The sequence below is a fragment of the Pseudorasbora parva genome, chromosome 2 (assembly GCF_024679245.1).
Source record: "Pseudorasbora parva isolate DD20220531a chromosome 2, ASM2467924v1, whole genome shotgun sequence".
NCBI classification, from domain to species: Eukaryota; Metazoa; Chordata; class Actinopteri; order Cypriniformes; family Gobionidae; genus Pseudorasbora; species Pseudorasbora parva.
In genome coordinates this window covers 19,177,726-19,199,874 of record NC_090173.1, presented here as the reverse complement: position 1 = coordinate 19,199,874, position 22,149 = coordinate 19,177,726, and the positions used below count along the sequence as shown (strand labels likewise).

General features: G+C 39.2%; 1 protein-coding gene across 1 annotated transcript; it reads right to left on the bottom strand.

Moving 5' to 3' along the window:
* Window positions 1–1,111: 1,111 nt before the first annotated feature.
* Window positions 1,112–21,948, bottom strand: slc5a11 (solute carrier family 5 member 11). Its single transcript, XM_067458388.1, has 16 exons — window positions 21,828–21,948; window positions 15,337–15,531; window positions 15,124–15,195; window positions 13,795–13,899; window positions 13,348–13,407; window positions 12,523–12,627; window positions 12,327–12,432; window positions 9,431–9,511; window positions 9,148–9,353; window positions 8,005–8,140; window positions 7,815–7,922; window positions 7,553–7,703; window positions 6,194–6,362; window positions 4,042–4,257; window positions 3,795–3,933; window positions 1,112–2,063 (listed from the first exon to the last, which is right to left on the bottom strand). The coding sequence occupies exons 2-16, from the start codon at window positions 15,469–15,471 to the stop codon at window positions 1,840–1,842; spliced, it is 2,013 nt and encodes a 670-aa protein (XP_067314489.1). The 5' UTR covers window positions 15,472–15,531; window positions 21,828–21,948; the 3' UTR covers window positions 1,112–1,839.
* Window positions 21,949–22,149: the final 201 nt, after the last annotated feature.

Genomic DNA, 22,149 nt, shown 5'->3' with positions numbered 1-22,149 from the left:
CTCACAAGCGTTGTATCTGTGCCTTGAAAAACGTACCAAATCACTGAGTTTGTGTGGCGGATCTTCCTCACACTTCATGTTTATTCTGGTTATCATGGTGAATGTCATTTACTCCAATTTATTTGTATTGTTCCTTTCCTTTTTTTAATACTCTGTGTAAAATTGGACGAAAAAATATAATGAAAAATAATGCTTATACAGATACAAATCATATGATACCTGTGATTATTTTAGTTTTTAAAGTATTTTTCCTGGGGTGCAATACTGACTTCAGTGTAGTGTTATGGCATTATAGTCAGTTTTCGGTTACTCTTATTTTAAAGCGACGTAGTTGCATAGTGCGTACTCAAATAAATAAAGCGTAATATATTATTACCCTTGTACTTACTATAGAGTTAGGGTTAGTTAGTAATTATTCATCATTTACTGTTATTACTATAGTAAGTACATGTGGTAATGTGTAACTGCGTATCCTTAAACTAAAATGTTACCCAGTTTTCTATTCGTTTAGTCATTTAAATTGTAATTGTTCCACAGGGTTTATTTTAGTGGAGGATACCAATATTAAAATCATCCATCCACAGTTTTTGATCCATAAAAAACCTTGACATCTGGTTATGAAATCGTTAATTCTCAAAATGACCAAAGATGCTCTTTAAAATGATCCCGTAGCAGAGCTTCAGGGGTTTGTTTTATGTTGTATGCGATGCACAAACAGCACTGACAACATTAATGTGAAAGAAAGGATTTATGGATCAGTCAAGCTCAGGAACCGTCAGCTAGAACGCCAAAAGTCATTCGTTCCTTTCATGAGGGAATGTGTATTTTATTTCTGTGGTTATGTTCTCTTTAATATGCTTTCTTAATTGTACATATTGATTTTTTTTTCTTCCCCTTTTGTGTATCTGTGTGCACATTTCCTGCCTTTCTTCAATTCTTGTTCTTCACATTCTCCAGTGCCTCAGATGAACAAATGTTGTAAAAAATCTTTTTTTTTTCCAACACAAACTTTTTTTCTGATTATATACATCTAATAAAATGCTTAATTACAGAAGCAAAATGGATCTCAAAAGTTTTTAGTTTTTTTTAAACACTTTAATTTACAGAAACATCAAGGACAAAATAGTCTGCATGTTAAATCTAGGATAGGAAATCTGATAATGATCAATAACAGAAGTGGTCTAAATATTAAAACATGTACATATATCTTCTGTGGAAATCTCAGAACCAAAAGATGTTTGTCCAATCAGTGCAGTCGGAACGAATGCAATGATAGGATGTCCTACCTGCCTGTCTAAATATACATTTGCATACCTCCACGTATCTGCTCGCGCAGACGTCGCACCGTGTTTCATATTAAAGACGACATTCACTGAGCGCCAAAAAACAAAACAGCAGCCGTCTTTTACAGTTCCTCCTGATCCAAAACAACGAACTCATGCTGCGTTCACACCATGTCGTAACTTTGATTACGAGATGGCAACCCGTGACGCTCTACCCAGAGCTGTTCATATCCTCAAACTCGGATTTATGGTAACACTATCAACACCGAGATTCATCTGCAGTAGTCAGGGGGTACAAGGAAGAGCTCTGCAAGTTATTTATGTTCATTATTATTTGCCATGTTAAGTGCTTTGAGCGATGGGGTAATTTAACACAGTCTCTCGTGAGGCTTTGCTTTAAACAATGCAACCTTTAAACTGTCGTTTAACAAAAAAGTAAAAACTGATTGATGATGAATAAATAAGCACCCTATTATAAATGACATACTCAGTGAAGATTTACTTTCACTCCATGATGATAAACAATCCTAAACAACCCATTATAAAGGACACGTGACTATGCCCAGTAAGCGATGAGAAACACAGCCAATGACATGCAGACGATGAGATTGGCGTTTACCAGGTGTCTCATACTGGGCTTTTCCTCAAGGGAACATATGGGAGTCTCTGGAAGAGGAGGCGTGGGCGTCTCTCCTTTCTGCTTCTCCATTCCACAGATCCAGAACAGAGCCGATTTCAGTTTAGAGGAAGCCGCTGCGCCGGACACAGAACTACAGGAGTCTGGTGAGAGAAACAGTGCTCAGAATCACATGTAAACTGATTGAAACTAAACGCATGGATGTACACGCTGTATTAAGTGCATGTACTATATAGCACGTGCCACATGCATTTAGACCAGGGCTCTCCAAACTCGGTCCCGGAGGGCCACTGTCCTGCAGAGTTTAGCTCCAACCCCAAATAAACACCCCTGAACCAGCTAATCAGTGTTTTAGAAGGCTAGTAAAACACTGATTAGCTGGTTCAGGTGTGTTTAATTGGCGTTGGAGCTAAATTCTGCAGGACAGTGGCCCTCCGGGACCGAGTTTGGAGAGACCTAATTTAGACACTTTTAAAAAAAGTAATTACATTGCACACAAAAAAGGTCCAATGTCATTTGTGTGCAGATGATGTGATTTCTATGCAATGCAATTACGTTCAGATATTAAAGGGTTAGTTCACCCAAAAATGAAATTTCTTTCATTAATGACTCCCTAATGTCGTTCCACACCCGTAAGACCTCCGTTCATCCTCAGAACAGTTTAAGATATTTTAGATATAGCCCGAGGCCTTTCTGTCCTTTGAATGTAAGTGTATGCCCACTTGCTGTCCACGTCCAGAAGGTAATGAAAAAATCATCAGCGTAGTCCATATGTGACATCAGTTGGTTAGTTAGACTCTTTTGAAGCGTCGAAAATACATTTTGGTCCAAAAACTACGACTTTATTCAGCATTGCCTTCTCTTCTGTGTTCCTCAAACAAAGATTCAAGCGGTCATGATTCAAGATTCGAAACGCGTGGCAAACTGCTGAAATCACGTGACATTGGCGATATGAATCACAAATCAATCTGCTGATTCGCAACCGTTCAAATCTTTATTTGAGGTTTGAAAACAAACGCGGAAGAGAAGACAATGCTGAATAAAGTCGTATTTGTTGTTATTTTTGGACCAAAATGTATTGTCGACGCTTCAAAAGAGTCTAACTAACCAACTGATGTCACATATGGACTACGCTGATGATGTTTTCATTACCTTCTGGACGTGGACAGCAAGTGGGCATACACTTACATTCAAAGGACAGAAAGGCCTTGGGCTATATCTAAAATATCTTAAACTGTGTTGCGAGGATGAACGGAAGTCTTACGGGTGTGGAACGACATTGGGGAGTCATTAATGAAAGAAATTGCATTTTTGGGTGAACTAACCCTTTAAGTGTGATGTAAATGTCCGTTTTTTTTTAAGTTATGAGAATTTCAACTTTTGTCACAGTTGACTTTCTATGACGTACAAAGTCTAAACTATGTCAGTCATAAATATGAGATCAACCTTTCATATCAATGACATTTTGTCATAATTTAGACTGATATGTAAATTGTGTCACAATTATAACACATATGAGGATGCAACAAAGCATTATGCAATACAATTTGGTGTCATTGTATGCTTAAATATTTTTCATGTTCTTTACATTTTTCACACATCACTCATATTTTCCTAGACTCCCTCCCCCATCCCATTTAAACACCTTAAAAATATCAAACGACTTTGTCTCCCTCTGCTGGATAACTGAACTATTAAAGTCAATAAATTAACCATAAAACTGAGAATAACTCGGTTTTAAACGTAAAATTTACAACACCATGGAAAACCATTGCATGTATTATTTATCCTAAAGCATACTGAGACTTCTCTGTCCCTGTTTAAGTAAAATCACAAAATGAATGCACCAAATGCATGTGAATTGAAAAAAGCACCTTCTTTCATTTGATATACATCATTTTCCATGTCTTTTCTGTTCTGTAGGGTGCCTTCGATCGTGTAGAGATCTGAAGCCACAACCTCTTTGCTTTCTCTCACAGGATCAAAGCGTGTGTACCACGTCAAACGACTAATCTGCAAAAAAAAAAAAAGTGTATGTATTCTTATGGTTTATGAAAAGGCATTCCTAAATGCAAAAATGTTTTTGTTGTGAAATTGCAAACTGTGTGTGCGCGCGTTTACCTGCTCCGGTTTGGGCTTTTCCGTAGCCAGACTAACACACACCACCACGATGAGTGTGAGGAGAGTGAGAATGATGGAGAAGTACAGGAAGTGAACATATTTGATGATGTCCGGCCTGGTGTCGCTCTCGTAGCACAGCGGTGTAGGAAAGACGAAATCCAGAATCATCCTTATACAGCCCACCAACATGCCCACTATCAGACCCCAGAATGCACCCTACACCAACATCACAGGGGGAAAAAAACAGTTGACGTGTTATTATTTATTGATAATATATATTAATAAAGTATCAGATTTCCTCAGAAACTAGGAATGCACTGTATATGAAATGCTGTATAGTGATCTATCAGTGATTCAGAAATGACCAGGTGCATCCTAGTTTGCATACACAATGTAATGTGTGTGTGTGTGTGTGTGTGTAATATCAGGGAGGCACAAATGTGTATAATGACATGGGTATGGCACAGGTATTACAAGTAAAGGGTGAAATATGAGGACATTACCCATGTCCCCACTTTTCAAAAGGCTTATAAATCATACAGGATGAGTTTTTTTGAGAAAGTAAAACATCAGAATGTTTCCTGTGATGGGTAGGCTTAGTGGCAGGGGCTGGCTGTGTGTGTGTGTGTGTGTGTGTGTGTGTGTGTGTGTGTGTGTGTGTGTGTGTGTGTGTGTGTGTGTGTGTGTGTGTGTGTGTGTGTGTGTGTGTGTGTGTGTGTGTGTGTGTGTGTGTAGAACCTACTAAAGTTCATATACTAGCCAGAAGAGTACATTATAGAAGCCCATTTCTGCCAAATAAGAAAACATGCTTTGGTAAATCATAGTTATTAGATTGAAAGTCATAATAATAGCACAAGTAGATGTTTTATGAGGCGCCAAGTCAAAATTAAAAGTTGATGAAACGCTGTCATAATGGTAAGATAAAAAGTCATATTTGTGAGATAAAATGCTGACATGACAAAAAAGTAGAAATTATGACAGAGTCTAAATTATGACTGTCATAATTGTGAGATAACCCCTTAGTTTCACAGACAAGGCTTAAGCTAGTCCCAGACTAAAATGCATGTTTGAGCTGTTTAACCTGAAAGCAACTTGCACTGAAATATCTCGAAACATGCCAGTGTCATTTTTTTGTCCTAATTTAACTAAGGCCTAATTCTGGCTTAAAGGGATAGTTCACTTTAAAATGAAAATTCTGTCATCCTTTACTCACCCTAAAGTTGTTTCAAGCCTGTATGAATTTCTTTCTTCAGTTGAACACAAGGGAAGATATTTTGAAGAATGTCAGTAACCAAACAGTTAACTGGAGCCATTGACTTCCATATTTTTTTTTTTTCTACTATGGAAGTCAATGGCTCCAGTTAGTTAGTTTGGATACTGACATTCTTCAAAAAAAATATTTCTTTGTGTTCAGCTGAAAAAAGAAATTCATACAGGCTTGAAACAACGTGAGGGTGAGTAAAGGATGACAGAATGTTCATTTTAAAGTGAACTATCCCTTTAATGTAAGCCCTGTATGTGAAACCAGACCAAAAAGATAGCTGATGGGATAAAAAGTTTATGACTTGCAGATTAAAATTGACATTATGAGATAAGGCAATTATTAAAATACAAAAATAAAGTGTTTTTATATGGCAAAACTATGATTTAGTGTGTCATAATTTTAACCATTATCTCATATACTTATAACCATGATTTTTTATGTGGCAGAATGGGCTTCCTACTACACATTGCACAGATAGCATTAAGTTCATCGTGTATAGGTCATTTGAGACACAGCTACTATCTAAATGAGTGAGTCCTTAATATATTGATTCACTCTAAATGACTGTTCAAACACTGATTCGTTTAGGGACGCACTGCTGTCTGTTACGCAGCACAATGCTTCTGCTGTAGCTTCGCTTTTGGACTACTTTTGTTGGTGGAGCAAAAATAGACAAAGCAAGTGGCCATATATCTTTAATACCTCACACTATCAATTGTGTTGTTGGTCTTGATATCCACTGTGATTACTATGGCAGATTCTGAACAGTACTTGTGTTATATTACTTAAACATTATTTAGAATTGTACCCATATTATCAGTGTGAGTCTTTTTCAAAATCTGATGAAAATATATTAAAGAAACTTGCAATGCTTGGTCGGTTATGTACCTTCTCATTGGTCCGTGTCCAGAAGCATCCCGCGAGGAAGACGACCGTTATGGGAGGCTGCAGGTACATACTGATGGATTGGATGTAGATGAAGAGCTGCCCACCCTGACTGGCCTGAACTAGAGGAATCCACAGCACTGACACCACCACTAACACCAACACAAACACTCTGTGACATGGAAACACACACATAAACAGCAGTTAAAAACTGCTGGCTTTACTAGGCATCAAAATGTTAAGTAATTGTAGTTGTAGAATGACAATACTAGATTAATTTACCATAAACAAGCCAAAGAAGGATTTTACAGGTTAACAACTTCTAACTACCCATCGGTAGCCTGGTCCTACCAGACTCTCGTACATTTCATTTGTGCCGATAGTCTGGCCACTCTTCATTGACAAGCGTTTACTTCCTTGAAGGCGGGTACTCTGCTAAAGTTTAATTGGATCTGCCCAGAGCCACTCTGGATCTGCCATAACCAATTACTAACATTTGGTCGTGACATATGTCATCTCAAACCATAGACTGTAGCTCACAACATCAACGTCAACGTTCTCAACCACTCCCTATGTTCGCTGACTGGACCAGTTAAAATTTGATCGGAGAAAACCAGAGAATATACCGCAATCCCTGACGGAGAACTGAAGGAAAATGAAAATTGATTGGAAGTACGTAGGAGGGCGGAGCCAGGATAATCCAGCGGGCCACCAACATCATGAGATATTTTTAGGTTTAATATAAGTTCTGTTCAATATCAATTTGATGAAGACTACAGACACCGCTAACATTGATATTTTGTTGGTTTTAAGTTGCGTTATTAACTCTTTCCCTTCAGTGTTTTCACTGTTATATGGTAGGGGGCACTATTACACATCTTCGTAAAGAGAACAGAATCTCTTGATCAAAACACATGAAAAGAAGAAGCAGAAACAAGAGATAAGTAAGCAGATGTATAAAATAAGGCGATCAACAACATTAAACAGAATTTGTCCGTCTGGACAAAGCTAATGGGTATGCGCAGTCCTAAACGCGTCTCAGAACACTGCCTGTTTGTAAAGCAACCGGACACGATGACTTTACTAATCGATACTAAATGATTGGTAATGTTATGATGGTAATCAAAACCCAACGTTTGCTAAATATCATAATGTCAATATCCACACAACATTAAATTATAACATCATTAGATGCTGAATAATCACGTCCTGCCAACGTTTGGTTTTGGCGTCAACCCACTTTTTCCGATTTCAATCAAATTTGAATGACTGTCCAACGTTGGAGTCTTTCTGACGTAAATAGGCTTTTTACAGGCTGGAGAAATGGATGAATGCGTGTATAGCAGCTTGTAGATGTCACACCTTCCCACAATCATGAGCTCCCATTCGGAGGCGGTGCGGCGGATGTTTCTCCACAGGTCCATGGTGAAAATGGTGCTAGAACTGTTGAATATGGAGGTTAAAGAGGACATGAGAGCAGCCAACATCACAGCCATCATTAAACCCCTCAGACCTGGACAAACACACGGGAAGAAAATGATTCGGCTCTGCCAGATGATCTAGGAACTGAACAATGTGGGGGGAAAACCAACATACATAAACAGTCAAGGAATCTCACTGATACCTGCGGGAAGGAGCTCCATGACCAGTTTGGCATAAGCAATGTCAGAGCAGCCCACGGGATTCCCACAAACCTGTTTACACACATCCGGGTCTCCACAGCCCACCTCGTCTACATTTGAAACACACACACACACATCAATAGAACTGTACATTTAGAGTCTTAAAATGTGGTGTATGTTTCAGTGGGGTACCTGGGTAAAGTATCCTGCTGATCATGCCTGGAATAACCATCATAAAGAAGGGCAGAACTTTGAGGTAAGCGGCCAGCAGAGAGCCTCCTTTAGCATGCAAAATGTTCTTGGAAGCAAGCGAGCGCTGCACTATAACCTGCACACAGGAACGACAACAAAATAAATCATGTTTGGAAGGTATGTTGTTGCAACGCAGTTGGTAAGATCTCGTGGATGATTACAAGGTGTTTGCTAAAGAAGAGTTCTCTAAACAACATAGAAACTAGTCTAGAACAACCACTGTGAAAAAGAAGTACGCTTCAGCTACATTTAACCCTTAAACGCATACCGTGGGTCTTTAGTGACCCGGGACGTCATTAACTAGCCTCCTCCTCATTCGTTTTTAAAAGTTTGACCTCAGCTTTTCTTAGTATTCCTCAATCAATTCATTATAAACAATACAAGTTTTCGTTTTCGCTAACGACCCGAGGTGTGTAACAGTGTAAGTATATTATGTCTGCATGATGAAGTGCGTTTCACTCACAGTCACTGCAGGCAGAAAACAAAATAATAGGAAGAATTCTCAGCAAAAGCTGAAATGTTTCAGAGATTTAAGGCAAAGCGAGAACTGAACACAATCAGATATTACTGTCACTGTCACTGATGGTGGATCTGATGAAGAAGCTGTCAGAGATCAAAATACTGATGTTGAAAATGATGAGGCAGATGCTGAATGTACTGGGAAATGAGCTCTGATGAGGACAGTGATGATGGTAGAAAACATCTGCTCAAACTGAACCCTTACAAGCTCCAAAAGGTAATGAAATGTGCTTTATTTTATTCTGTAAGATGATGTAGATCCGGGTCGCTAAAGACCCAAATATGTAATGACGATTTGCGAAACATTTACGCATTTAAGGGTTAAGAGTATTGCGCTCATTCACTATGTTTAAGCGCACTATTTTTTCACAAGAGTAGCCAGATAGACAAAACTAGATCTTCAGTCTAGCTACCTAGAAGTTGAACTCTAGATTGATCTCTAGACCTTCTAAAGCAAGAACTTACAATTAGATCAACATAAATATACAGTATAACAGCCATTATACCCATTATAGGTAATGCATCTTAAATAAGCAAGTTCAATCAATACTGCTGATCCTTCACCTGGTCAGAACACCAGTACCACATGGAGGGCACAGACATGCCCAGGATTACTCCTGGCCAGGGCAGGTCAGAGGTCACAGGGTGACGAAATATGTGAAAGGCATCATCCCGAGGGATTCCGCAGGTGGTGTTGGGCACTCGGATCGAGGGAATAGCTTGAGGATACTTGTCCAGGACAGCCTGAAATCCCCCAACCTCTGCAAAACCTGACATCAAAAAGAAGAAAAAAATATTGGATAAAGGCTTCAGAAGTTAAGTCAACATAATTGTCATGGTCACTCACTGAAGCCCATGAGGATCAAGGCCCCGACCACCATGATGACAGTCTGAACCGCATCGGTGTAGATCACTGCTGCCAGACCACCTGTGACCACATCAGTCAAGATATGGTTTAGAAGATTAGAAGACTTCCTTACTTCTACGATTAAAGGGTTAGTTCAACCAAAAATTTAAATTCTCTCATTAATTCCTCACCCTAATGTCGTTCGACACCCTTAAGACCTCTGTTCATCTTCAGAACACAAATGAAGATGATAGTGTTGAAATCCGATGGCTTAGAAAGGCCTTCATTGACACCAATGTCATTTCCTCTCTCAAAGCCCATAAAGGTAGCCTAGAAATCTAGACGCACCCTAGCGGCAGCAAATTTAATCTGCCCGCAAGTGTCGTCTAGGAACTCTCAATATCCTTCTGAGCTGTATTCCTCGCAATCTGGACGGGCCAATCACATTGTGTATAGAGTCGGCGGGCGGGGCCATAATGAAGACAGCCGAGTTGCATTGGCGTGCTTCTAGTAAACACAGAAACTGGCGAACGGCGGCGGTCTTTCGAATCAGCTTTGACCGTGACTCTGGAAGACTTGGAGTTAAGCTTTTCTCTGAGAAAAGAACAAAGAATGGCACTGAAGTCATTCTTAAAAAGGGAAGATGTGTTCGGAGTTTAGCCGACCGGATACGGCGAATGTTTAATCTATCAACGAGCTCTGTTTCACCTTCGTTGCTCTGGTTGGTGGTAGCGCTATCCTATCACGTGCAGAGGGAGTTTGAAAGACAACCGTTTATCCCGCCCCTCAGATTGAGCCCTGTCTATGGTGAGTTTCCAGACCAAACATCTTGATGTGGGTCTGGCTTGTCAGGCTACCATAAAGGCACTAAAGACGTCGATACAAAGCCCATCTCACTACAGTGACTCTAAAATCATTTTATGAAGAGACGAGAATAGTTTTTGTGCGCAAAAAAACGAAATAACGACTTGTATAGTGACGGGCCAATTTCAAAACAAAGTTCCGAACGGTTATGAATCAGCGGACCGATTCATGATCCAGATCGCTTGCCAAACTGCTGAAATCACGAGGCTTTGGCGATCCGGATCATGAATCGATTCGCTGATTCATAACCGTTCGGAACTTTGTTTTGAAATCGCCCATCACTGTATGGTCACTATTTTGTTTTTTTTGTGCACAAAAACTATTCTCGTGGCTTCATAAAATGATTGTAGAGCCGCTGTAGTGAGATGGGCTTTGTATCGACGTCTTTAGTGCCTTTATGGGTCTTGAGAGAGGAAATGACATTGGTGTCAATGAAGGCCTTTCTGAGCCATCGGATTTCAACACTAATATCTTCATCTGTGTTCTGAAGATGAACGGAGTTCTTACGGAGGTCGAACGAGATTAGGGTGAGGAATTAATGAGAGAATTTTTATTTTTGTGTGAACTAACCCTTTAAAAGGCTGTTCAGAACGAGAATGATAAACAGAACTAGCGATGGCCACTTTCAAAACACTGCTTCATGAAACTTTTGCAAATCAATTGTTTAAAACCAGTAATTCAGAGCATGCTTCAAACTGCCCAAGTCAAATGATTTCACAGTAAATGAGGCTTTGTTAAGTCATAACTTTTGAAATGTTGCTACATAGACAGAAGAACTAGAACTTCACATTTAAAACTTCAGTCTAACCACCTAGAACTTGAACTCTACGTAGATCTATCGGCCTTCTAAAGGTAGAAGTTAGAGATCAATCCAAAACTTACACCTACCTAGATAAACCCATAATTTCTTAATAAATAGATGGATCTCTAACAACAATATAGATAGATAATCAAGATAATATACCGGTAGATAGGATATTTTTGAAATGTGGATCTCTGTGAAACCATGAATAAGTTTCTAAATCGTTTTTATCTAATCTCAGATCATTTTTTTTCTCTCTAAATTTGCCTGGCCTCAATTTTTCAACATTTAATGACACATTTTTTATAATAAAAATCATGTTTTTGGCCTGATTTAACAAAACCCTCCATAATAGGGGTTTACCAATATATTGTGCCACAATATATCGCAATACAAAAATGAATATCCACAAAGCAATTGTGGATAGTCACCATCTGTATACTGTATTGTTCACCCAAAATTAAAATAGCCATGAGAGAAAAATGTCTAGTGTACAGTGTCAGTACTACATTAAACTACTATATATAACGTTGAATATAATCTATAATATTGCAATGGGGAAATGTGTGGATCCTATAATGCCAAATGTATTTTATAACTGGCAAATATTATTTTAAATATATCTAAACAAGCATATTATATAAAATAATATTATCTAAAAATAATTCTGTATTTTCAGAATCATGAATATTTTTGTTGTGGTGTCAGCACTGTCCTGTGCATTGGGTTGCCAAGTCCTACAATTGAATAAAATATTATTTAGACACTTCATAATTAATAGTATTAGACGATTTGTGACAACACGTTCAATAAAACATTTGCAATTGGTTTGTAAAAGGTGTTATGCTTCATGAGGTTTTATGCTTGTTTGGGCTGAGATTTCAGTCCAATGCATTTATACTGTACTGGGGTGCATTTCCCAAAGTCAACTATTGTCGCGAGTTACATCCATCATTACCAACATATTTGGCTGACGATGCTTTGAAACTGGTTCAACATTTGAAGTTTCGAAAAGCTTTGTTTGTTTCACCTATTGTTCTAATTCTATTACCATAGAAATATCCAAACCATACCGATAACTACACAAAGGAAAGATATTGTTGGTATCACTCAGAACTCGAGCATTTAAAGCAGCCAATGCCTTGTTTATGTTGTCATGCTTTGGTGTGGATGCTAACACGGTTATCGTTCTTGGTATGAACAGCCCTTAAGAGTAATAAAATATCCGACCAGCGATGGTGTACAGAGCCGTAATGCCGAGCAGCAGAACGACAGCGAGGTAGATGTTCCACTGCAGAGCCTGCTGGATGAACACCGCTCCGGCATACATGTCCACCTGCACAGACACACACGGACAGATTCATTTAAAGCTGATCACCAAATCAACTCTGGTAATTACATTTTTTTTTAAAAACATCATACTTACGGATATTTTTGTGAAGATGTAGATAAATAGATATAAAACGCAAAGAAATAACTGTATTCTTTTGCCACCAAATCTTTTCTGTAAATACTCAGGCATTGTTGTGACCTGCAAATTGCAAAAACAAGTAGATAAAGAGAGCTGCATAGACATAGTAGTGTGTGTGTGTGTGTGTGTGTGTGTGTGTGCGTGTGCGTGTGCGTGTGCGTGTGCGTGTGTGTGTGTGTGTGTGTGTGTACACTATAATCCAAAAGTTTGGGTTTAGTGAATAAAGCGTTTAAACACATTATTCAGTAAGGATGTATTAAATTGGACAATCGTGTCAATTTACAATTTATTTTACAAAAGATTTTTTTCAATAAATTAACTAAAAAAAAAATCAGGATTCTTTGATGGAAAGTATTACGGTTTACACAAAAATATTAAGCAGCAAAACCGTTTTCAACATTGATAATAATAATAAAATGTTTTTATGAGCAAAACTAATTAATTTAATAAATATTATGATGGTTTCTGAAGGATCATGTGACACTAAAGACTGGAGTGAAGGTGAAAATTCAGCTTTACATCATAAATTACATTTTAAAATATATTACAATTAAAGACTGTAATAATATTTCACAATATTACTGTTTTTAATGTATTTCTGACCAAATAAATGCAGGCTTGGTCAGTATAAGAGAGAGTTCTTTCAAAAACATTTAAAAATATATACGGACCCCACATTTTTTATGGTTTTAAAAAACAAACAAACACATCAAATCTGTTGCTTGAATTTAAATGACCTTAAGTGTATGCAATACTGTATTAAATATGTTGTTTTCTCACTCTTGATGCAATATAGATGGGTAAAAACAGCCAGCCCAAGAGCAGCACCATCAGCATGCCCTGCAAAAGAACATGAGAAGTTAATCTCTCATGCCAGACGTCACTCATGCCTTTGTCTTTTTCCATAATGCATGTATATTCAGCAAATCAATAGGACCCACTTTATATTAGGTGGCCTTAACTACTATGTACTAACATTGTAATTAATCAATTGATACAATGCACTTATTGTGTACATACATATTTTTACATTGTACTTACATTTTAAAAATACCTGCATGTAATTACGTCTGTAATTCATTTCTGTATACAATACAATTTGAACACACTAAGTACATTGTACTTATTTTTTGGATGTAAGTACAAAGTTCTTAAGGCCACCTAATATAAAGTGGGGTCAATCAATGTACTCTGTATCTCTTAAAATTGTAGTAATTGTGTGCTCACGTTCCATTCATAAGCAGTGGCACCGATTCCAGCTGCCGCCCCAGAGCCTGCGAGCCCAATGAAGTGACCACTGCCCACATTACTGGCGAACAGAGAGGCGCCCACCTGCACAACACCACAGAAGAAGAGCTGTGAGGAACCGTTTACACAAAACACCGGTTTCAACGCAAAAACGTCTGCGTTTTTGGCCGTTCACGTACATGACGACGGCACTCGGGGGGCCTGAAAACGCTTTTAAAAAAGGGATTCAAAGTGCACGTTTCTAAAACGATACGTTACCATTATCGTCTCGGTGAAAACTACAAAAATGTGAATTTGTGAAAATGGGGACATCGTATATGCGCGTGTGTATTAGGCCTACGCGTTCAGTCCACAGGTGTGTGTTTCTTTACAAAGTGACATCGCCACCTACTGAGTTTTTGGTGCAGATTTGTTGCCGAATTTTGCGGATTTCAATACAACATTTTTATTTTTTTAGTTCAGGGATAGTTCACCCATCACCCTGAAATGAAAATAAAACCATCATTTACCCATCCTGCTCTCCAGCTCTGTCACGGGGCTTTTTCTATGTTTAGGATGGGAATCCAAGTCTTTAACAGTGTAAAAAGCTCAGTATGCATGAAAAAGCATTTCACCCCCCCTTTAATAACATGAATAAATAGAATTTTCCATAAAGAAAGCTACAACAAAACTGTTTTGGGGACCTTTTGTTTGTTATATTTTCATGACAATTTTAAGACATTACATCACTGACAGTCTTATCACATTGCCAAGGTTATTGTCGTTAACAAACACTAAAACAATAAAAACATTTCAAGTTAGTTGCCAATGCAACATTTATCATTTTTGTTTAGTTTAAATTTAAGTACTCAATAACTAATAACCGAATTAACTAAAACAAATGAATAAAACGAAAAGAAAAAGACGATATGGACATATTTAAAAACGAATAAAAAAATCACAATAAAATGACTAATAATTATTTTAAGAGAAATATTTTTAAACAGAATATATACAAAGAAAATCTAATAAAAATATGAGCTACTTGATATTATAATATTATTAAAAATATTACCAAATATTAAAAATATTCTATAAAAATATTACCAAATTATAATAGTATACCAATGATACACTTTATAGTAATGATAAATATATATTTTCTATTACAGTTATGAGAACTGATGGGAGAATTGTGCTTAATCTTCATGATGATAATGATCCTAAATAAAGAGGCTTAATTTTTTTTAATGCAAAATTTAATTGCTTGTTATTTTTTTGTGTGTGTTGTTGTTTTCTTTTGGAGACACCATACATTTTTTTACTCACCGGCCACCAAGTCATGTTTTTGCCGGCAAGAAAATAACCATCCACAGTGCTCCTTTTGGTCTTCCACATGGACTGTTGGGTGAGCAAAGGTTATAAATATGCCATATACATGATGTTAAGCCATAAATGTGATAAGTAACACATTTGCTGGAGTAACATTGTGTCACTGTGAAAGGATAAAGCAGTGCATTTTGTCATGTTTAGGAAACTTACCCATAAGCCCACTGCCAGAACCAAGAGGAAGTAGATGACAAGCACCACTATATCTGTGATGGCCAGGGTGGTCTGCGGAGATGTGCCCTCTGCGGTTGGGGAAGGGGACGAATTGGGATGCTCGGTGGTAGCCATGAGGTCAAAGAGTTTCTCAGGTGTGTGTCACTTTAAAGCAACGGATGCTGGATAATTTCCCTAACAGACACACTTTGATTACCACATTCAATGTAATGATACCAACACGTGACTATGCCACTGATTATACATTATCTAGTCTGTTTTCACATGTTCATGCTTGTTGTGTCATTTAATCAGATACCGGGTATAAGTTACAACAGAGAAATGGCAAATGTTTCCCTACAGAGTGTAAAACTTAACTTGTAAGAAAGGACCACAGGGCAGATATTACATAAAACTCATTTCATAAAGCACAGACAGTAATGGGATTATATAGGCAGAACATTTTCTGATTTCAGATCCAAATTTGAGAAGGAACCCATACAAAAGACCACATTGTATGTTGTTTCATAACAGATTTATGAGAGTTACTGCATGGAATTAATCAATTTTTTTCTCAACAGAAGAGAGAAATACTATATATGGAAACATGCAAACAGCAGCCAGCAAGATACACATTTTTTAGGTTTCACTGAGGTGTAAAGTTGGTAGTATTAAAGTTTGTAAAGGCATTATCATTATCATCAGGCACAAACATACCACTAGTAAACTAAGAGTTCCCACACATTTTAACCGATCCCGAATTCCCATGACCTTTCCAGTTGTTCGTAATACTATGCAAGGAAAGATACAGTAAGGAAAATAAGTATTTGAACACCCTGCTATTTTGCAAGTTCTCCCACTTGGAAATCATGGAGGGGTCTGAATTTTCCATGGCCACTGTGAGAGACAAAATCTAAAAAAAAAAAAAAAATCATCCAGAAATCATAATGTATGATATTTTTTAACTATTTATTTGTATGGTACAGCTGTAAATAATTATTTGAACACCTGAGAAAATCACTGTTAATATTTGGTACAGTAGCCTCTGTTTGCAATTACAGAGGTCAAACGTTTCCCGTAGTTTTTGACCAGGTTTGCACACACTGCAGAAGGGATTTTGGCCCACTCCTCCACACAGATCTTCTCTAGATCAGTCAGGTTTCTGGCCTGTCACTGAGAAACACAGAGTTTGAGCTCCCTCCAAAGATTCTCTATTGGGTTTAGGTCTGGAGACTGGCTAGGCCACACCAGAACCGTGATATGCTTCTTACAGAGCCACTCCTTGGTTATCCTGGCTGTGCTTTGGGTCATTGTCATGTTGGAAGACCCAGCCTCGACCCATCTTCAATGCTCTAACTGAGGGAAGGAGGTTGTTCCCCAAAATCCCGCAATACATGGCCCCGGTCATTCTCTCCTTAATCCAGTGCAGTCACCCTGTCCCATGTGCAGAAAAACCCGCCCAAACATGATGCTGCCACCCCCATGCTTCACAGTAGGGATGGTGTTCTTGGGATGGTTCTCATCATTCTTCTTCCTCCAAACACGTTTATTGGAATTATGACCAAAAAGTTCTATTTTGGTCTCATCTGACCACATGACTTTCTCTCATGATTTCTCTGGATCATCCAAATGGTCATTGGCAAACTTAAGACGGGCCTGCACATGTGCTGGTTTAAGCAGGGGAACCTTCAGTGCCATGCATGACTTCAAACCATGACGTCTTAGTGTATTACCAACAGTAACCTTGGAAACGGTGGTCCCAGCTTCTCTCAGATCATTGACCAGCTCCTCCCGTGTAGTTCTGGGCTGATTAGATTATGTCTCTCACAGTGGACATGCACCTATGATGACAATTTCAGACCCCTCTATGATTTACACGTGGGAGAACTTGCAAAATAGCAGGGTGTTCAAATACTTATTTTCCTCACTGTAAATGAGACTGCAGTTACCCATGCTAATCAATATCCAATTACAATATATCTGATTGGAAAAACGCCATTGTAACACAACAGCCAATGACGTTCAAGCGCACAGAATCAGGGCTTGGTGCTTATGAAGCTATGAGAGAATAACTGTAGCTGGACATTGTTGTTCAGTCGGTCTAACAGTCACCGCAGTAAAATGTATAATAAAGTGGCAAACGACCCCTCCGGGTGTTGCAGTGAAGTGATTGGGAAGGGGTGGATCTCGCCACTTAACGAATCAACTGAAGCAAAATATCCCAGCTTCAGAGGTTTTACTTAGCTGAGCGGGCTGGGCGGCAGAAGCACCGCCGTCTTTGTTGACTTTGTTGAAACACCTGGTCCAAGAGAAGGGGCTGTGCTTATTCATCCACCACAGGCACCTTCTAAGATGATGATAATAATAATAGGAATGCTTAGAAACCCCTAGATTATGGAATCTGGCAAAAGTGTTTGAAGAAGCCAATTCTTGCGCTGAGCATGTGTCTTCAAAAGACATTCGCTCTCCCGTACCCATGAGGAAGCCAAACCCCTTGTAGAGTGGGCTCGGACACCTACTGGGCATTCCACTTTTTGTGATTTGTCAGCCAAAGCTATCGCATCCACAACCCAGTGGCATAGCCTCTGCTTTGATGGCAACTGACCTTTAACGCGTCTACCAAAGCACACCAAAAGCGGCACAGAGACAAAACTGTCTAGAGCACATACAGTGCAAGCGACTGTGTTTGTGTGTGTGGTGAGGGGTGTCCAGTAGCAGGTTTGCATAGACAGAGCAAAAGATGATATAGGTACAATCCCAATTCTAAAAACGTTGGGACACTGTACAAATTGTGAATAAAAACAGAATGCAATGATGTGCAAGTTCAGAATTTTTTTCAAATTTCAATATTTTATTCAGAAAACAACATAGAAAGGCATATCAAATGTTTAAACTGAGAAAAGGTATCATTTTAAGGGACAAATAAGTTGACTTTAAATTTCCTGGCATCAACACATCTCGAAAAAGTTGGGACAAGGCCATGTTTTTATAACAGTCTGCAAACGTCTTTGGACTGAGGAGGCAAGTTGCTCAAGTTTAGGAATAGGAATGTTGTCCCATTCTTGTCTAATAAAGGCTTCTATGTGCTCAACTGTCTTAGGTCTTCTTTTGTCGCATCAGACCTTATCTACTTGCATCTTCCTTATGCACAGAGATTGTTCCAGATTCTCTGAATTTTTGGATGATATTCTGCACTGTAGATGATGATAACTTCAAACTCTTTTCTCTGAGAAACTCCTTTCTGATATTGCTCCACTATTTTTCGCCGCAGCATTGGGGGAATTGGTGATCCTCTGCCCATCTTGAATTCCGAGAGACACTGCCGCTCTGAGAGGCTCTTTTTATACCCAATAATGTTACCAATTGACCTAATAAGTTGCAAATTGGTAGCCTGACGTGGTCATTCTGAATTCTAGTCTGAAACTGCTCCATTGGGCTGTGATTATGGGGCGTGTTTCAACCGAACCAGGAAATTGGACAGACCAACAACCAATCAGAGCAACGAAGCGACGTATTGTCAAATGTCAACAGAGCTCAACTGCACTGTGTTGCCAAGGCAGACTTTTTTTCCGCTGTTTTTTGCTATGTCCGCATAGCGACTATTATGCGATATATAGACCCATGAATGTGAATTTTAGCAGGCAACCTTGCCAAAATAGCACACATCTTACCCCCAAACACCATTTTTTTCCCAGAGAAACAGTTTCTGTTCGGAGATAATTACTCCTCTATGGAACGAGGCCAGACCGAACCGCCCGACCTAAACATTTTGTGGGCGGGGCTAAGTTCAGCTGTCATCCAGGTTAGCAAATTGTTCCTCCAGCTGTTCCTTTTATGTACTTTTAACTTCTCCGGCCTCTTATTGCTACTTGTCCCAACTTTTTTTGGAGTGTGTAGCTCTCACGAAATCCAAAATGAGCCAATATCTGGCATGACATTTCAAAATGTCTCACTTTCAACATTTGATATGTCATCTATATTCAATTGTTAATAAGATATAAGTTTATGAGATTTGTAAATTATTGCATTCCTTTTTTATTCACAATTTGTACAGTGTCCGAACTTTTTTGGAATCGGCTTTGTAAAACCTGAGCTCTGAACATTGTTGAGAGCACATTAGAAACATAATGTAACATGAAAAGAGCACTTTCAGCAAAGACGACTGAGTGGCTCGAATGGGGAACGTGTTGAGGCTTTCAGAACTAAAGCCAAATCCAAAGTGGGGATCATAGATGGGCATCTTGTGCCGAGTATAAATGTACATATACTTTGAGGGTAGAAGGTTCATGGCCGGTGTCCAATTGCTTCTGTCGCCCATTCCAGGACATAACTGGAATCAGACAATTCACAGTGTCCTCATTCCTTAAGCGGCACCAGCCCTCAAAGACTTAAGCATAGAGGTGCCTGGTAGAGGAGGCTCTTGGGGCTCTGGCTTCAGCAAACGTCTTCTGGCTGGTGAGTTAAGCTGAGCGACTCAGATTGAGAACCCCGTCTGAGAGATGAAGTCCCTCCTCCGCGAGATGGACCAGGGGATATGCATGTGATGGTAACAAGCCATTGTAGCGTCTGTTTACTTGAGCATGGAGGGCATACAGTCGCTGTCCAAGAACAAAAGATGAAGTGATTGACATGAGGCAATTCACCAGTGCCATAGTCCCAAGTTACAAATATCTGTAGTGAGCTCTGAACATGGCAGACCATCGCTCTGAAGCGGAGACTTTTTATATCACATAGAAATGTTGTGCTTTACACAAGGCAGATTGCCACTTCAAGGTGGGGGACTGTGTTTATTGTCTAAGAAGGTTCACTGCAGGTCACCCTTATAAACTTCTGACATGCCAAAAGTCCAGACCAGGCTCTATTGGAGGGGCGGAGACGGCAGTTCAGGTGGAAGCGAGGCATGCGGACACTGACTTGAAGTGAGCTTTTTCTGTGACTCTCCTGCATCCGGCTGCTGCTGATTCCTCAGTTAAATGATTGTTAGGCTGCATTAACAAGGTCAGTCAAAACCGGGAACACTTTTCCATAACACCTGATGTACTTGTTACACCATAAGAAGAGTGGCATCTACGCTAATGTTAGTCTCTCTGTTTATCCCGAGATTTACTGCAGTCAGCCGGATCCAGGCCGTGTTCAGATCGGATGGTGGACCTGCACCTGGACATGACCAACGACTTCTGACCTGCAATGTTAACAGAATCATAATCATTCACTGTCTGTTCGTCGGCCAGAGGAGAACTGGCACCCCGACTGAGCCTGGTTTCTCCCAAGGTTTATTTTCTCCATTCTGGCCCTGAAGGAGTTTTGCGTCCTTGCCACTGTCGCCTTTGGCTTTTCAGTTGGGGCCACGAAAGTTTAAACTAAATTACTGATCTGCCCGCATTTATACTATGTGATAATTTAAATTAGCTGGATAACATCACCGTTTTCACCAGAAATCCAGCCGAAATCAAATTCTGTTACATTATCTTCCTGTTAACACTGTGAAGCTGCTTCGAAACAATTAGTGGAGGGTGAAAGTCAAAGATGAAGTCGATACGGAGGTGAAAGATCCTGACATTCCTCACATCACAGTAACAGCAAAATATCATCATAACCAGAACGCATATAAGGGAGCGGCAATCTGGTGCCGCTCCGCTGGTTGGAGTAAATTCCGGGGCGGCAGTGGCTTCCGGGGCGGCAGTGGCTCAGTGGTTCATGTAGATTGTCTACAAACCAGAAGGTTGGTGGTTCAATCCCCGGTTCCACCTGACCAAGTGTCGAGGTGTCCATGAGCAAGACACCTAACCCCAGCTGCTCCCGATGAGCTGGATGGCGCCTTACATGGCTGACATCGCCGTCGGTGTATGAATGGGTGAATGTGAGGCAATATGTAAAGCGCTTTGGATGGCCATAGGGTCTGTTAAAAGCGCTATATAAATGCAGTCCATTTACCATAAATCTGGTGAGCAGTAGTTGGCTTCTTGAAAACAGAGCATGAGAGCACAAGATTCTGAGAAAATTCTGCTGATCACCACCTAATATCAGGAGCATTCCCACCCAATATCACGTGCTAGAGCGTCATTGGTCATTGTGTTACAATGCCGTTATTCCAATCAGGCTTCAGTATTTCTAGAAGAAATTTGTTTACCCATAGTGTTAGCTCTGACACAATGTTAAGACCGAAGGGACCTGTATTAAGAAGTGTAAAGTTCTTACTAATGCTTAAAAAAAGTTACATCATTAGTAGTTGCCCATTACTAATTTCTAAGTCTTCTTACTGATATGAATTGATACCCATTAATGTACTAATTAACCGCTACCAAATATATTTTACCCCCACAAAAAATAAAACAAGCATACAAACATAATCAAAAGTGCTTTTTCAGTCTGAAGTATTAAAATAAGCTGAACCTAAAATTTCAAACACTTTTTCAAGAGGAGTACAAATACTTGTACAAAAAAATGGACATTTATAAACATATAAAAAGAAATAAATGAACAAAACTAACCTGAATACGGGGTCAGAAAGAGTCAGAGGTCTCTATCCTAGAGAACGGTCCATTCAAACAGGAAAGTAGGGTCTCCAGTGAACGAACCCAGAGTTTCTCTCTGTAGCGTAGAGAGGATCCCTCTCCAATCAAAGGGGTCAAACTCCACTTGTCTTCATGTAACACTACTCGCTGGTTAAAATGTAAGGGCGTTTTATTACCAAAACAAGTAATGACAACATAACAATGTTGCAACATCACTTATACAGAGTTACTTAGTAAAGGCGCCAACATTTATCATACATGACACATTACAAAAGAAGGAGGAAAAAACTCTGAAATA

Excerpts from the sequence above, each read along its gene's own strand:
- slc5a11 (XM_067458388.1), bottom strand. The coding sequence starts at position 15,471 with ATGGCTACCACCGAGCATCCCAATTCGTCCCCTTCCCCAACCGCAGAG. Across the intron at positions 9,354-9,430 it reads CTTGATCCTCATGGGCTTCA|GTTTTGCAGAGGTTGGGGGA; the intron begins GTGAGTGACCAT and ends TTTTGATGTCAG. Across the intron at positions 7,923-8,004 it reads CAGCAGGATACTTTACCCAG|ACGAGGTGGGCTGTGGAGAC; the intron begins GTACCCCACTGA and ends TTTCAAATGTAG.